Source organism: Somniosus microcephalus, chromosome 15, assembly GCF_052327205.1.
Source record: "Somniosus microcephalus isolate GS21.2 chromosome 15, FLI_Smic_1.0, whole genome shotgun sequence".
Classification (NCBI taxonomy): domain Eukaryota; kingdom Metazoa; phylum Chordata; class Chondrichthyes; order Squaliformes; family Somniosidae; genus Somniosus; species Somniosus microcephalus.
This window is the reverse complement of record NC_141001.1, coordinates 55,503,677-55,519,728: the sequence shown is the minus strand read 5'-3', so window position 1 is coordinate 55,519,728 and position 16,052 is coordinate 55,503,677. Positions and strand designations below refer to the sequence as shown.

Sequence of the window (16,052 nt, the reverse complement as noted above, 5' to 3'; positions counted from 1 at the left end):
TCCTGCCACTTAAACATTTGGATTTGATTTCAATGTGTGCATTTCAGCTTTTGCTATCACTGACAGTAACTGAAGCTTTTCTTCCTCAGACTGGAGGATCAGTTATAACATACATGGATGGCTGCTGTAAAAGCTGTGAGTACACACTTAACTGGGACTTCAGATTTGAATCAAACACTGGTCAGCAACAAATTAAAGTTGCCCTGTCATTTTTACTGTAAAAAAAATCAACAGTACACACAAACTGTTGGCGTTCATGAAATAAATAAGTCATGACCCGCATCATTCCCATTTTAAGGTACATGTTTCAAACAGTATCAGTGTTTGTAACTGGAATGCTTACAATCTGTTTGCAGTGGGTTTGAGGAAAGTTTTTAAAAATTTATCTATGACGATGCAGCACAACAATGGCACACTGTGACAACATCATTATTGTTAGACACAGAAGATGGACCATTGAAATTGTCATACTATGGGGAAATTTTTCAGCATACCACGCGGGGTGTATAACTGGCATTGAGGATAAGTCGCCCATTATAGAACCAGCCCAATTGTCATTTCAAACTGGTGAAGGGATAATTACTAGTCCTAGCCCTTTTCAGGCTACCCCAGATCAGGCGTATTCCCCAGACGCTCACCTTCAACTAAAGTTAGAGATAGCCGAATTCTATAAGATGCTTAATTGGGTCTACAGGTCCAGGCTATCTCTCCCTAAAGGAAAGGAATGACTGAGGATGTTACCATCCTCTGGATAGCACTTTAAATAAGTTTAACTAGACTGTAACCTTCTGGATATTATGAGGGTCTGGAAAACCCCCCCAGAATTCTGCAACTCCTTACAAAAGAGTGTACAGAAATTGAGTTCGCGAGTTTGATACAGAAATATTCTGAGACAATTCTAAAAATATATAGATTTATTTAAGAGACGACATACAGTTAACAGCTTGTGAGTTCTGTGGTGTATGTAACCTGTTCCACCTTAAGAGAACTTAAGCCTGTTCCACCTTAAGAGATGTACTACTTTCTCTGGCTGCTGTATACGTAGTACCGGTGGTGATCACCGGTATATAAGCACTGTGTAGTAAGATTGTATTTCATATAGTCCTGACCTCCAACCAGTAAAGACCTGTTGAACTTTAATCTTGTAGTCTGTGTGTTATTAATTACAACTAGAACACACAGACTTTACAGTGGCGACGAGTCAGATCCTTACCCTGCGGCAGTTATATCCACGGCGGCTTCGTCCACAGAACGGACGTCGAAGAGAGGCTTCCACCCTCATCACCCTGCTGGAAGACACGTCGCGCGGCAGACATCGAGAAACCAGAGTGCAGAAGACATCCTGAACTCGAAGCCTCCATCAGCGGCTGTCAGCTATCTTCTTTCTACCTCGGTAGTGGGTAAGCCGGGCAGCGACGCGACCAGAAAATCGGCCGCGTTGGCTGTACAGACGGGGAGGGAAGACGGAGGAATAAGGGCGGTGAGATCGATCGCGACCGGAGATAAGGGCCGGGCCACATTCGGGCCAAAAGGCGCAGCGTGGGGACATCGATCGCGGCTGGTGATAAGGGCCGGGCCACATTCGGGCTAAAAAGGCGCAGCGTCTGGGGGCAACTGAAGGCGCGAGAGCCGCGGTGAAGCAGAGACAGCGTCGGGGGAAGGGTGAAGACCGCCAAGCGTGGGAAAACCGCCATTTTGTAGGCGGAGGACGAAGACAAGAGCGCGGAAGCCGCCATCTTGGATAAAAATAAAAAGAAATTAAATTGCAACGATGCCTAAACATGGGAACATTAATACCTTTGATAGCGACATCGAAGATTGGGCTATATATGTAGAACGCATACAAAATTATTGTAAAGCAAATAAAATCCCAGATGAAGAGAAAGCACTAACATTATTAAACTTAATGGGTGCGAAGACATACGGGCAATTGAAACACCTTTTATCACCAGATGAACCGGCGGATAAGACGTTCGAGGAGATTGTTACTGTCCTGAAAAATCACCTAAACCCCACGCCGCTGATGCTAGCGGAACGATTTAAATTTTACAGCAGAAGGCAGCTGAAGGATGAAAGCAATGCTGAATATTTAATGGAATTGCATAAGCTAGCAAAGTACTGTCAATTCGGAACGAGATTGACAGAGGCGCTACAAGATAAATGTGTGGTTTATTAAAAGAAGATACACAAAAGCGATTGCTCGAGGAGAATGAGCTGACGCTTGAGAAAGCGGTCACTATGGCAGCAGCACACAAAGCCGCAGCGAGAGGCACGGCAGTAATGCAGCTACGGCCACCGGAACTCAGTACAAATAAATTGGGTTTGAGTACTGTAAAATGTTATCGTTGCGGAAAGACAATGCACGATCAGAACCAGTGTTGGTTTAAAAACCAAGAATGCAGAATGTGTGGCAGGCTTGGCCACATAGCTAAAGTATGCCGGTCAGGAAAGAAGACCAACAACAAAAAGTCACCACAAGGAAAATACATAAAGGTACACAAGGTGACAAAGAACAGTTCGACCGAACAGAAGTCAGATTCAGACGCTAGCAGTAATGAACTGCTTAAGAGTACACAACGTTGGTAAGGATGCAGATCTCCAGACAATTTGGGTCACCCTTCAGATAGCAGGAGTCCAAGTAAAGATGGAATTGGACACTGGATCGGCATTGACGGTCATGAATAAGAAAGATTACAAAAGGTTATTCCAACATATTCCCCTACGGGATACGGAGATTATATTGAAAACATACACGGGGCAAAGAGTGTACCCCGTCGGAAAGATAGAGGTAAAAGTGGTCCACAAGGGCGAAGAAAGCCAAGTAATGGACTTATATGTGCTACCTGAAGGAGGTCCACCACTACTGGGACGGGAGTGGATTAGGAAAATGAATATGGACTGGCACTCCTTGAAGGCACTAACGGTAGATTCCGGGGAAACAGATGTCAAACCTAAACGATTGTCCAGAATATTGGATGATGCTAAAGAGGTGTTCCAGCAGGGACTGGGAACACTGAGAGGAATTACGGCAAACATCAAGATTGATGAACATGCACAACCAAAAATTTTTAAAGCCAGACCGGTACCCTATGCAATACGACCTACTGTAGAAGCGGAACTGGAAGCGCTAGAACGTTCAGGTGTACTGTCTAAGGTAGATTGGAGTGAGTGGGCTATGCCCATTGTTCCCGTTATGAAACGTCCTTCGAGCAACAAGCCAGGAGAACCAGGGAAGGTTCGCATCTGTGGAGATTTCAAAATCACCGTTAATCCGGTGCTTCACACGGTGCAGTATCCGCTTCCGCGGATTGAGGATATTTTTGCTTCATTGTCTGGCGGGAAACACTTCACCAAGATAGACCTGGTGCAGGCGTACTTGCAGATGGAGGTTGAAGAAGAGTCACGCCAATACCTCACGATCAACACGCATCGAGGTTTGTACCGGTACAATAGGTTGGTTTTTGGAGTGGCATCGGCTCCAGCAATTTGGCAGAGGGCCATGGAACGGGTATTACAGGGAATTCCAGGCACACAATGTTACCTGGACGATATTCTGATTACAGGTGATGGTGATGAAGAACACCTCGCAAACTTGGAACTGGTGCTCAACAGACTGAAAGAGTATGGACTTAGAGTTAATCGGCAGAAATGTGAGTTCTTCCAGAAGCGGATCTCATACTGTGGTCATGTCATTGACCGGGAGGGGCTTCATAAGTCTCCTGACAAGATAGAGGCAGCTGTAAAGGCTCCCGCTCCAGATAATGTCTCTCAGTTGAGGTCGTTTCTAGGATTGATTAACTATTACCATAAATTTCTACCAAATCTATCCACGGTACTGCACCCGCTAAACGCTCTTTTACAGAAGGGGGTACCATGGGAATGGAGCGAAAACTGTAAGAAGGCATTTCGCAAAAGCAAAGAATTGATCACCTCAGAGGAAGTGTTGGCTCACTTCAACCCGACACTGCCTATTCGGTTGGCTTGTGATGCTTCTCCATATGGTATTGGGGCAGTACTCTCACACAAGTTGCCAAATGGCACGGAAAGGCCAGTCGCGTTTGCATCCAGATCATTGACCTCCGCTGAGCGCAACTATGTGCAGATCGATAGGGAGGCTCTCAGCCTTGTATGGGGAGTGAAGAAGTTTAATCATTACCTGCAGAGCCAAAAATTCACACTTCTGACAGACCATCAGCCATTGGTATCCATTTTTAACCCTAAGAAGGGTGTTTCAGTGATGACAGCACAGCGTCTCCAGAGATGGTCCCTTTTCCTAGGGGCACATCAATATCAAATAGAATTCAAAGGTACGAAGCAGCATGGCAACGCTGATGGGCTGTCGCGCCTGCCACTACCTGAAGAAGAAGAAACGACGAAAGTTGACCCTGTTGAGTTATTTCATTCGACCATCATCGAGTGTTTACCAGTCACCAATGCAAGTATTGAAAGAGAAACCAGGAATGACCCGACACTGTCCAGAGTCTACGAGGTGACAGTGAAAGGATGGCCAACACGTGGTGATCCTCTGTTACCGCCATTCTCGGCAAGGTGCGACCAGCTGTCCGTCTGCCATGGTACTTTGATGTACGGGACAAGAGTGATCATTCCTCCCAAGTTAAGGGAAAGAGTTCTAAAAGAACTGCATGAAGGTCATCTGGGGGGAGTTAAGATGAAAAGTCTTGCTAGGGCTTATGTATGGTGGCCGGGTATTGACCAACAGATAGAGGAGTTGACGAAAAGCTGCGCTGGGTGCCAAAAAGTGCAAAATGCACCTCCAATCGCACCACTACACCCATGGGAATGGCCTTCAGCCCCATGGCAACGCGTACATATTGACTTTGCTGGTCCATTCATGGACTCCATGTTCCTAATTGCGGTGGACGCACATTCCAAATGGCCAGAAGTGATCAAGATGAATACCACTACTTCAGAAAAGACAATTGCGGTGTTAAGAACAATATTCGCAAGGAACGGATTGCCAGAACAGATCTGTTCGGACAACGGACCACAGTTCGTGTCGGAAGAATTCCAAAAATTCTTAAAGAAGAATTGGGTGAAACATTATACCTCTGCCCCATATCATCCGGCGACAAACGGGTTGGCCGAGAGATTTGTCCAAACATTCAAAAAGGCAATAAAGGCCATGAACGATGACCAGATTCCACTACAGCACAAGGTGGACAATTTCCTAATGGCGTATCGAAACGCCGCTCATGCAGTGACTAACCAAAGTCCTGCCATGATGTTTTATAACAGGAGGTTGCGGTCCAGGTTGGACTTGTTAAAACCAAATGTGCGGAGGGAAGTGGAAAACAAACAGTTCCGGCATATTAATAACAAGTCCACTCGAAGTTTCGAAGTAGGACAACCAGTGTTGGCAAGGGGCTATGGAAACGAAAAATGGCAGTCCGGAACAATTCGGGCCAGACAAGGACCTCTGATGTACACAGTAGATATCGGTAACAATGTGATAAGGCGTCATGCGGATCAACTGGTAGAATCAAGAGCAATGGTCGAACCCATGGTTGCGACAGAGACAACTGTGGAAGACGTTAATGAACCTGAAGCATCTACCTCGGCAGGGACTGTACCTGATGATGACGTCCAATACATAGGAAACCAACAAGAAGAGTCACCTCAGCAACAAGAATCAGAGACCACTGAAAGGCGTTATCCAGACCGAATCAGAAGGCCTCCTGAGAGACTGAACCTTTGAACTGTTTATACCTGAAGTTATATATGTATATATGTTATGATGTTATGTTAAATGGGGATATGACTATTAAGCTAAAAAGGGAGGATTGTGGTGTATGTAACCTGTTCCACCTTAAGAGAACTTAAGCCTGTTCCACCTTAAGAGATGTACTACTTTCTCTGGCTGCTGTATACGTAGTACCGGTGGTGATCACCGGTATATAAGCACTGTGTAGTAAGATTGTATTTCATATAGTCCTGACCTCCAACCAGTAAAGACCTGTTGAACTTTAATCTTGTAGTCTGTGTGTTATTAATTACAACTAGAACACACAGACTTTACAAGTTCAAAATACAAATAGCTTACATTTCTTTTTCTCAGAGATCCTTATTCTCAAATCTTAACTTCGTACATTTTTACATTTCTTATTCTTAATTCTAATCCAGAAATTTGCTTGATCCCCGAGACTCAGACTTAAAACTTACAGAGCATGCCTCTGAAGTTAAGAGAATTGCTTTGCCCCTTTCCAGCGACTTCTGACTGTTTATCTGAAAAGCTCTATTTTATACCTTTTTTTAGTGGTTTACCCTTTGAAGTTTTCTGCTGATGTAAGCTAATTATCTCTAGTCATCTTCCTGCTGACTTTTCTCTACACTTACTGCCAATTCAACTGTTAGCTTGCAGACTTCTGTCTGTTGTTTAGGTGTTTCAAAAACTTATCAAAAAACACAATATGACAGTAGTATTTATTTGATGCCATTCTTATCGAAGGTCTTCCATTCAATTCTTAATATTGGCTTAACTGTTTGAAAGCAGACGTCAGGCTAGAATTTCCCAGGGCCATGGAGGCAGGAATGGAGGCGTGTGGGGTGTTAAAATTGCAAAAAGTGGCGGGCGGGCCCAACCCCACCTCCATCCCGCCTCCAAGCAATTTTCCAGAAATCGTGGTAACTGCTCCCGTCTCTGTCCCGCCTCCAAGAGGTGGGATAGGCCCTTAAGGCCCTTAACAAGCACTGAATTGCCTCTATTATCCCATTTTGAAAGGCCTTTGTGATTTTTAACCCTTTTCCCACATGAAGCACGCCTGCTCTGAAACACGACGGTGAAACCTGGCGGTAGCACAATTGGATTGCTGACTATTAGCTGCAGCTCCACCATTAAATAGGATATTTGACCAGCCATCATTTGCAGATGGCAGGACTTTGTTGTCTCAGGTCTGGGGGAACTTTTAGAAGGCATAACCACAGCTGTGGAAGTTTGGCGCCTGACACCCATCTCCAGTGTGACCTTCAGGGAAACCCCTCTCGCCCCCTTGACTGAGCGCTTCCTCAACTGAGGCATATACCAGAAGCATGGGAGCATTTATTTCCTTCCCTTCTGGACATCAGATGAGGACGAAGACCAGCCGCGGCATCAGCAAAACCATGAACAACAGCAGCAACAACAGGAGCGCCAAGCTGCTGCTCACCCACCTACAGCTGCACAGGCCAGAAGGGGCCAGCGCATGGAAGCCCGTCGGCGCAGGAGATACCCCCCAAACAGGGTCTACAGACACAGGGTCAGCTACCTCAACATGTCTGAGCAGCAGTGCCAAAGGTGGCTCCGACTTTTGCGAGAGGTAGTGGGTGACATCTGCGCAATGCTGCAACAAGACCTGAAGCCCAGAGGACCAGGTGGACACCCAATTCACAATTCACAATTCAAATCGCTTTATTGGCATGATAAGTTACATCTTATGTTGCCAAAGCATCAAAATACATTTATGGTTGAGCACATAAACGCAGTTCTATTCATACAGTGTATAAACAGGTATATCCCTGAGTGTATAAATATACATTCACAATGTTTATATATATTCTATTCTTAGTTTACTGGTTGTCCCTCTGTTCATGGCAAGCTGTAACATAGTGTGCCGCCAGTGTTACACAGCTTCTCTCCTCTCCCAGTAGGAATGGGAGTTTTTGGTTGTCATTCAGATTTCTGAATTCAGGGCATATTTGTGAGAATTTTTGGTAGAAATTCTCCCTGATGTCCTGATATTTTCCACAGGCTGTGAGGAAGTGCATCTCTGTCTCCACTACTCCCTGACTGCAGTGAGAGCATATCCTGTCTTCTCTTGGCAGCCTGGTCTGCCTGTGTCTGCCTTTTTCGATCGCTAGGCTATGTTCGCTAAGTCTGTACCTTGTCAAGGTTCTTCTCAGTTTGTTATCCTTTACCATGGTCAGGTAATCAGCTATGTTGTATTGTCTGTTTAGGGCCAAGTAGCAATTGAGTTTGCTTTGGGCTTTTGTTGTTCCCTACCAGTGGCCGTCAAAGTCACCACCGCACTCAACTTTATTGCCTCAGGCTCATTCCAGGGAGCAGCAGCAGACATCAGCAGCATCTCCCAGGTGGCCGCACACACTTGCATCACGCAGGTAACCGATGCCCTCTTTGCCATTGCGCACAATCATATCCATTTCACCAAGGATCAAGCAAGTGTCACGGGGTGTGTGGTTGGATTAGCTAATCTGGTAGGATTTCCAAGGGTGCAGGGCGTCGTTGACTGGCACCCCATCGCAATCCAGGTATTTTTGTCAACCGCAAGGGCTTCCACTCCGTCAAAGTTCAGCTGGTGTGTGACCACAAGAAGGAAATTTTGCATGTTTGTGCCAAGTACCCTGGCAGTTGCCATGACACCTTCATACTGCACCAGTCCAGTGTGCCTCCGCTATTCAGTCCGCCAGACCAACTTAACGGATGGCTACTTGAAGACAAGGGCTATCCCCTGAAGATGTGACTAATGACGCCGTTGAGGAGCCATCCAACGAAGCTGAGGAGAGCTACAACTCCAGCCACATTTTCACCAGAGCCATAATCGAGCAAACCATCGGTTTGCTGAAGATGCGCTTCAGATGCCTGGATAGATCAGGTGGAGCCCTGAAATACTCAGCAGCCAGGGTCTCCAGAATCGTCGTGGTTTGCTGTGCACTTCACAACATGGCACAGCATCGTGGCTTGCAGATTCCTGAGGACCAAGTGGCTCCTCACATATCCTCCTCAGATGAGGAGGAGGAGGAGGAGAGCAAAAATGAACATCTTGCAGAGGCCCATCAACCAGCAGCAGCAATATGCAAGAACATTGCTGCCCGGGATGCAAGGAACGCACTCATCTTGGCCAGATTTGCTTAGCCTAGCCAATCAAGCACTATTGCCTCGCAGCTTCTTACCAGAGCTTCGACAATGGCCAAGAACCAACGGATTCCTAACAATTTGACCACCATACTGACAATTGCAAGTAATCCTAAGCCCTCAATGTGGAAGTCCCATTAGTAAAATGACACACGCCGCAACTGCAGCAGTAGCCATCAGATTTTTTATTTACAGTAACCATCTGATGGCTTTTTAACATTAAACATCAAATTTCACCCAAGTGACTACCCTTGTGACTATTTGTGCAGTATCTTTCTCTTACGCGTACTCCTACGTGGTGCTTCCCCTGTGACTTCAGCAGTTGTGGAGGCACCTTGCTCAGTTTCTTGCTGCTCCTGTCTTGACACATTTGGTGGGCATCCTCTGGAGTTGCGAACCTATGAGGGCTTGCCAACAGTCTGCTGCTCCTGCGGCTGTGCAGGGGTTGAGACGCCGATCTCAGTTGGGTGGGGACTCTGGTGGGGCTCTGACCGAGGACTTGTCAGTGGCATGGAAGTGTGAGCGCTTGGAGAGGAGCCCCCACTTCCTCGTTCTCTGCCACCATCATCCCTCTCATGGGTCAGGTGCACCTCAGCGCTTGCAAGTAGCTTGAGAGCACCTTGCTGCAAATCAGGGGGGCCATGGGGACCCGTGTCTGCACTGGCAGTCCTACTCAGAAGGACTTCCATGAAGGTCTGGTTTCTCTGTTCAATAGATGACCATCGCTCCTCCAGAGATGTCATTCTATTCAGTACACTCACCATGTTTTCTGCACTCTGGCAACTTATCACCTCCATGGAGGTTGCTATCCTTTCCATGGTGATGCGTTCATGCGCCAATGACTCCACAAAGGCTCTGTTCATGTTCGCAATGGACTCTTCCATTCGCTCCACACTCGCAGCGACCCTGGAGATAAAACCTGCCAGAGACTCTTGCATCTATTCCTGGAGTTCCAGCACCACTGATCTTGTGGATGGATCCAGAGGCAGAGGGTCGACATGTAGCTGAGCCGAGCTGGGAGAGTCCTGCGCCCTCCAACTAGGACTCTCCACTGCTGTCCCTGTCTGCACAATCTGCTGATGCTCACTTGTGAGCTGTGATACACCAAGTGACAACACTACTCTACCTCGCGATGTTCCCTCCAAGGTGCCAGTGTCTGTGCTAGTGCTGGGTGCGCTGAATTCTGCTGACGCTGTGCCCTCAGAGGTTGCAGCTTCCTCTGAGGAGTCTGGAAGCTCAGGCTCTTCCTCCTGGCTAGTGGGGACGGGTGCTTGTGATGGTCCTGTGGGGGAGTAAAGGAAAGAGTCAGAGATGTGATGCCAAGGTTACATGCACATTGCATATTGCAGATGATCATAAGTCCATCTGTTAGAGCTTCAGAATCATTATCAGCGACTCATGCAATGTCAGTGAGAGAGATGGAAAACTATTCTCTCACCAGCTTGCTGTGATGCACCCGTCTGTCCATCCCCACTTGCGCATCGTCCTCCACTCCCACGATCTCCAGGACTGCCTCCTCCCAGGTGGTGAGCTGGGCTACTGAGAGTGGCCCTCCTCCTGTCCTCACTCTTTCCCTCTTATTGTGAGCTCTCTTTTCCTGCAATGAGGGAGACAAGTGGAGTTTGAGTGAGAATGAAGGAGTGAGTGTAGAGAATCCATAGCATAGGTGCTTAGAAGGAGACAAAGATGGAGTGAGGTGGCAAGACCAAGGGCCCTCCCTGTGTGCTGTAAGTTGTTTTCATAGCATCACAGTGATAGGGAGTGTGAGGGCTGTATAGTCAAATAGTTAGGTGAATGTGACCATAGAGAGAGGGAATAGGTAAGGGTGCATGGATGCCAGTGTCAAGTGGGATGTGGAGGAAGAGATTGCTAAAGCTGAGTGCTGGTGAGGAGAGGCAATGGGGATCAGATTGAGGGTGATGGGAAAGTCATACTCACTTTTCCAGTGCGCAGAAGGTCATGAAACCTTTCCTGCACTAAAGCCAGGTTCTGCAGGTTATCGACAAAGAGTTGACCTCCTGGGCCACCTGGATCCACACAGCCTTGGTCTGCTAGGGAGGCTTCTTCCTCCCTGAAGAAGGGAAGAGCACCTCTTTATTGGCTCTTGCTCCCTCCACTAAAGCTTGCAGGGCAACGTCATCAAACCTGGGAGCAGACCTAGGTCTCTCACTGGTCATTCTGCCTCCAGGTCCCTCTCACTTGAAAGGCCAAAAGGTTGGCAGTCTGCAGAAGAAGCAAGGCTTGTTGCAGACCAAACTGCTATTTCAATAGGGCCATTGTTTTAGTATTTTTAACCAAATCCCATTTCAAAAGCTTGTGGTGTTTACAACTTTTGTGTTATCAAACCATCCCATCTCAGAAGCCTGTTTGCACAGCTTGTGTCATTGAGACTTTAGATTTTTAAACCCAGTATGTCATGTATTAATAAAATCAGAAATCTGTTCATAGGATGGTGTATTTTTCTGAAATATGGTTTCTTCCTTCACACTGGTGGCTGATCAATGCTAGTTTTACGCCTAGGTGGCAAGTTGAAAAGCTATCCCCATATCTTTGTGAATGACAACCAGACTTACAAACCCAATATAAATAGCTATATTTATATATGATATGCCTTTGCATTCAAAATTAAAGCTTCAATTCAATCTAACTTCAGAAGGAAATCAAATCTTTTTCCATATGATATACCAATATTTTTTGAGAATTATTTTTTCCTAATAAGTTTGGGAATTCAAGCAATTAGATAACAATAACATTTTACCAGAGGAAGCTTGAGGGGTAATAATTTTCATGACAAACTTTTATCCATTTAATTACAAGCACACAACATAACGATACTCATATCATTTGCATGTAACATCATCATTTGCAGTTCTTAGTCACTTTTACTTTTGAAGTATGATTTCCAAGCACTTTCATGCACACAGCACAAGTACTAAATCTCTTGCTGTATGGAGCGTCCTATATCAGCAGATTGGATATTGTGTTCTCAATATCTACAGCATGTTGTCTTATAACATTCTGAAATCTTATTCTAAGGAATTACCAAAACTCAATGGTGACAAAAATAAAATATATTCCAAATTTTGTTACCAATGATGATGACGTTCCTATAAGAAAATGTTGTTAGGACAACAGAAATACAGAACAGTAATGAGAAAAACCTTATTAGCAATAACAGTATTCCTTTTCAAAATTAAATTAAATGTCATCCATGAACTATCATAGGAAACAAGATCCAGTGAGTAACTCTACAAATAGATCCATTTCATAACTACTACTGTAACAGCTTGACTGTCCCTGCTCCCATTATCCACATTTTCAATTATCAGCTATATTTTTGGTGTCTGAGTTCCATTTTAATATCCATCAATTTCGTAGTTTGCTTATCTAAATTTGGAGGCAGATAGCCGGTTGCAACTGCCTCTGATGTGCTAAAGTCAAACCCACTCCACTGTTCACCATAATATCCAAACAAAATCCTAGACCTGTGTTCATACTGACACTTGTCATAGTCTTGGTCAGCTCCACATTTTCTTTGGCTTGTCCATTACATTACGCCAGTAACAGTATTCGTTGCAACATCCTTGACGACAATCAAAATGACACTGTCATTTTTACTCCAGATATTTTTTGGTGGGTTCAGCATCTCAGCTCACTCCCACAGGTAAGCTGCCACTCCCCATGAACCAGAGAATGCCTTTACCTGCCCAATATCTAGGTAACTTTTAGAAAGCACAGAGGCCAAGCAGAAAACCCTCATTGCGGTAGTTTGGCTTACTGGTTGCATCACATGCCCTCATGTAATCTTTCTAGATTTTAGTAGGTGGCAGAATAAACACTCCTCTGGACCATGGCTGTAAACTGCCAAACAGATCTATGAACCAGTAAATGAATAAGTCAACAGTAGCAATGGGACACTCTAGATTTACAGTAGTTAACTATCCTTCATTAGATGACAGAAAATAAACAGGTCGGTCTGCTGCGCTAAACTTAAATATGAACTGGACCTGGCTCAAGGGTCCTGATTTATCCCTAATTGGTGGTTCATTGCGGGCCTTCACCAAAGTCTCTCTGACTTATATATATCTCTCTGATGGCTTCAGACAGAGTGTCTAATTTGAACAAGGCAAGCTCTCCTTGACTAAGGTAAGTGGGATGTATCCTTATGACAAAAGAGAGTGCACACCATTTTGGAAAACCCTACAGCTGGCTGTAGATTTCTCAGTAGCTTTATTTGAAACATGGCAACAAATTTTGATGCGTGTCAGAAACCCAGCTGACCAAAAAAAAATTATCAGATGTACACAATCGTATATGTTAATCCCATCAGAATACGGGGGTCACACATTACTAATATTTGTTCATAATTATATGAATCACAAATGTAAAAACAACCAAAACAAAGCCTATAACTTCCAAAGCTGTGCAGGAACATCAAAGCAGGAGCAGACCAGCCACTCTAATGAGTTTACTAATGAGCACCACTTTGTTAGGCATGGCAGCTCTTCATCTCTTCAGTCCTAATTCCCTGCCCTTTCTTCATATCCCTTAATACCTTTACATCCCAATTAAGTATCTTCCTTTTAAACATTTTAATTTGAAACAGTAATGCGGAGGTTGGGGATGGCATTAAACGGGAAATTAGAGAAGCGTGCAATAAGGGCACAGCAGTTATCATGGGTGACTTTAATCTACATATAGATTGGGCTAACCAAATTAGTAACAATACTGTGGTGGAGGAGTTTCTGGAGTGTATACGGGAAGGTTTCCTGGACCAATATGTCGAGGAACCAACTAGAGATCAGGCCATCTTAGACTGGGTATTATGTAATGAGAAAGGATTAATTAGCAATCTTGCTGTGCGAGGCCCCTTGGGGCGGAGCGATCATAATATGATAGAATTCTTCATTAAGATGGAGAGTGAAGTATTTGACTAAGAGACTAGGGTCCTGAATTTAATTAAAGGAAACCATGATGGTATGAGGCACAAGTTGGGTAGGATTGATTGGGGAATGTTGCACAAAGACTTGATGGTGGATAGGCAATGGCAAACATTTAAAGATCGCATGGATGAACTACAGAATTTGTTCATCCCTGCTTGGCATAAAAATAAAACAAAAAAGGTGAATCAACCATGGCTAACAAGGGAAATTAGGGATAGCATAAGATCCAAGGAGAGGACATATAAATTGGCCAGAATAAGCAGTAAACCTGAGGATTGGGAGCAGTTTAGGATTCAACAAAGGAGGACAAATGGATTAATTAAGAGGGGGAAAATAGAGTATGAGAGTAAGCTTTCAGGGAACATAAAAACTGACTGTAAAAGCTTCTATAGATATGTGAAGAGAAAAAGATTGGTGAAGTCAAGCATAGGTCACTTGCAGTGAGAATCAGGGGAATTTATAATGGGGAACAAAGAAATGACAGGCCAATTAAATACATACTTTGGTTCTGTCTTCACAAAGGAGGACACAAATAACCTCCCAGAGATGTCGGGGAACATAGGGTCTAATGAGAGGGAGGAACTGAAAGAAATCAGTATTTGTAGGGAAATGGTGTTAGGGAAATTGATGGGATTGAAGGCAGATAAATCCCCAGGGCCTGATAACCTACATCCTAGGGTACTTAAGGAAGTGGCCCTAGAAATAGTAGATGCATTGCTGGTTATCTTCCAAAATTCTATAGATTCTGGAACAGTTCCCATGGATTGGAGGGTAGCTAATGTTACCCCACTATTCAAAAAAGGTGGTAGAGAGAAAATGGGGAAATACAGACCGGTAAGCCTGACATCGTTAGTGGGGAAAATGCTAGAGTCCATTATAAAAGATGTAATAGCAGAGCACTTGGAAAACAGTGACAGGATCGGACAAAGTCAACATGGATTTACAAAAGGTAAATCGTGCTTGACTAATCTACTGGAATTTTTTGAGGATGTAACTGGTAGAATAGATAAGGGAGAACCAGTGGATGTGCTGTATTTGGAATTTCAGAAGGCTTTCGATAAGATCCCGCAAAGGAGGTTAGCGTGTAAAGTTAAGGCACATGGGTTTGGGGGCAAGGTACTGACCTGGATAGAGAACTGGTTGGCAGACAGGAAGCAAAGAGTTGGAATAAATGGGTCTTTTTCCGAGTGGCAGGCAGTGACTAGTGGGGTACCGCAGGGATCGGTCCTAGGACCCCAGCTGTTCACAATATATATTAATGATCTAGACGAGGGAACTAGATGTAATATCTCCAAGTTTGCAGACGACACAAAGCTGGGTGGGTGTGTGTGCTGTGAGGAGGATGCCGAGAAACTCCAGTATGATTTGGACAGGTTGGGTGATATGGCAGATGCAGTGTAATGTGGATAAATGCGAGGTTATCCACTTTGGTGGCAAAAACAGGAAGGCAGATTATTATCTGAATGGCAATAGATTGGGAAAAGGGGAAGTGCAACGAGACTTGGGTGTCCTTGTGCACCAGTCACTGAAGGTAAGCATGCAGGTGCAGCAGATGGTTAAGAAGGCAAATGGTATGTTGGCCTTTGTAGCGAGAGGGTTCAAGTACAGGAACAAGGATGTCTTGCTGCAGTTGTACAGGGCCTTGGTGAGACCATATCTTGAGTATTGTGTGCAGTTTTGGTCACCTTATCTGAGGAAGGATGTTCTTGCCATGGAGGGAGTGCAGCGAAGATTCACTAGATTGATACCTGGGATGGCAGGAATGACGTATGAGGAGAGATTGGGTCAACTGGGCTTATACTCGCTGGAGTTTAGAAGAATGAGAGATGATCTCATTGAAACTTATAAAATTCTAACAGGACTAGACAGACTAATTGCAGGAGGGATGTTCCCGATGGCGGGGGAGTCCAGAATCAGGGGTCACAGTCTAAGGATATGGGGTAAGCCATTTAGGACAGAGATGAGGAGGAATTTCTTCACCCAGAGAGTGGTGAACCTGTGGAATTCTCTACCACAGAAGGCAGTTGAGGCCAATTCATTAAATATATTCAAGAAGGAGTTAGATATATTTCTTAAGGCTAAAGGGATCAAGGGATGTGGGGAGAAAGCAGGGACAGGGTACTGAATTTGGATGATCAGCCATGATCTCATTGAATGGCGGAGCAGGCTCGAGGGGCCGAATGACCTACCCCTGCTCCTATCTTCTATGTATCTATGTATCTATGTAATTGATTCTGCATCCA

The 16,052-nt window shown here is 44.9% G+C and overlaps 1 protein-coding gene across 1 annotated transcript in view; it reads left to right on the top strand.

Moving 5' to 3' along the window:
• otog (otogelin) overlaps nt 1-16,052 on the top strand; it is a 332,167-nt gene that overhangs the window by 302,771 nt on the left and 13,344 nt on the right. Inside the window, exon 46 of the mRNA XM_086008512.1 lies at nt 90-135. Coding sequence (XP_085864638.1) covers nt 90-135 — 46 coding nt within the window. The remainder of the gene's footprint in view (nt 1-89; nt 136-16,052) is intronic.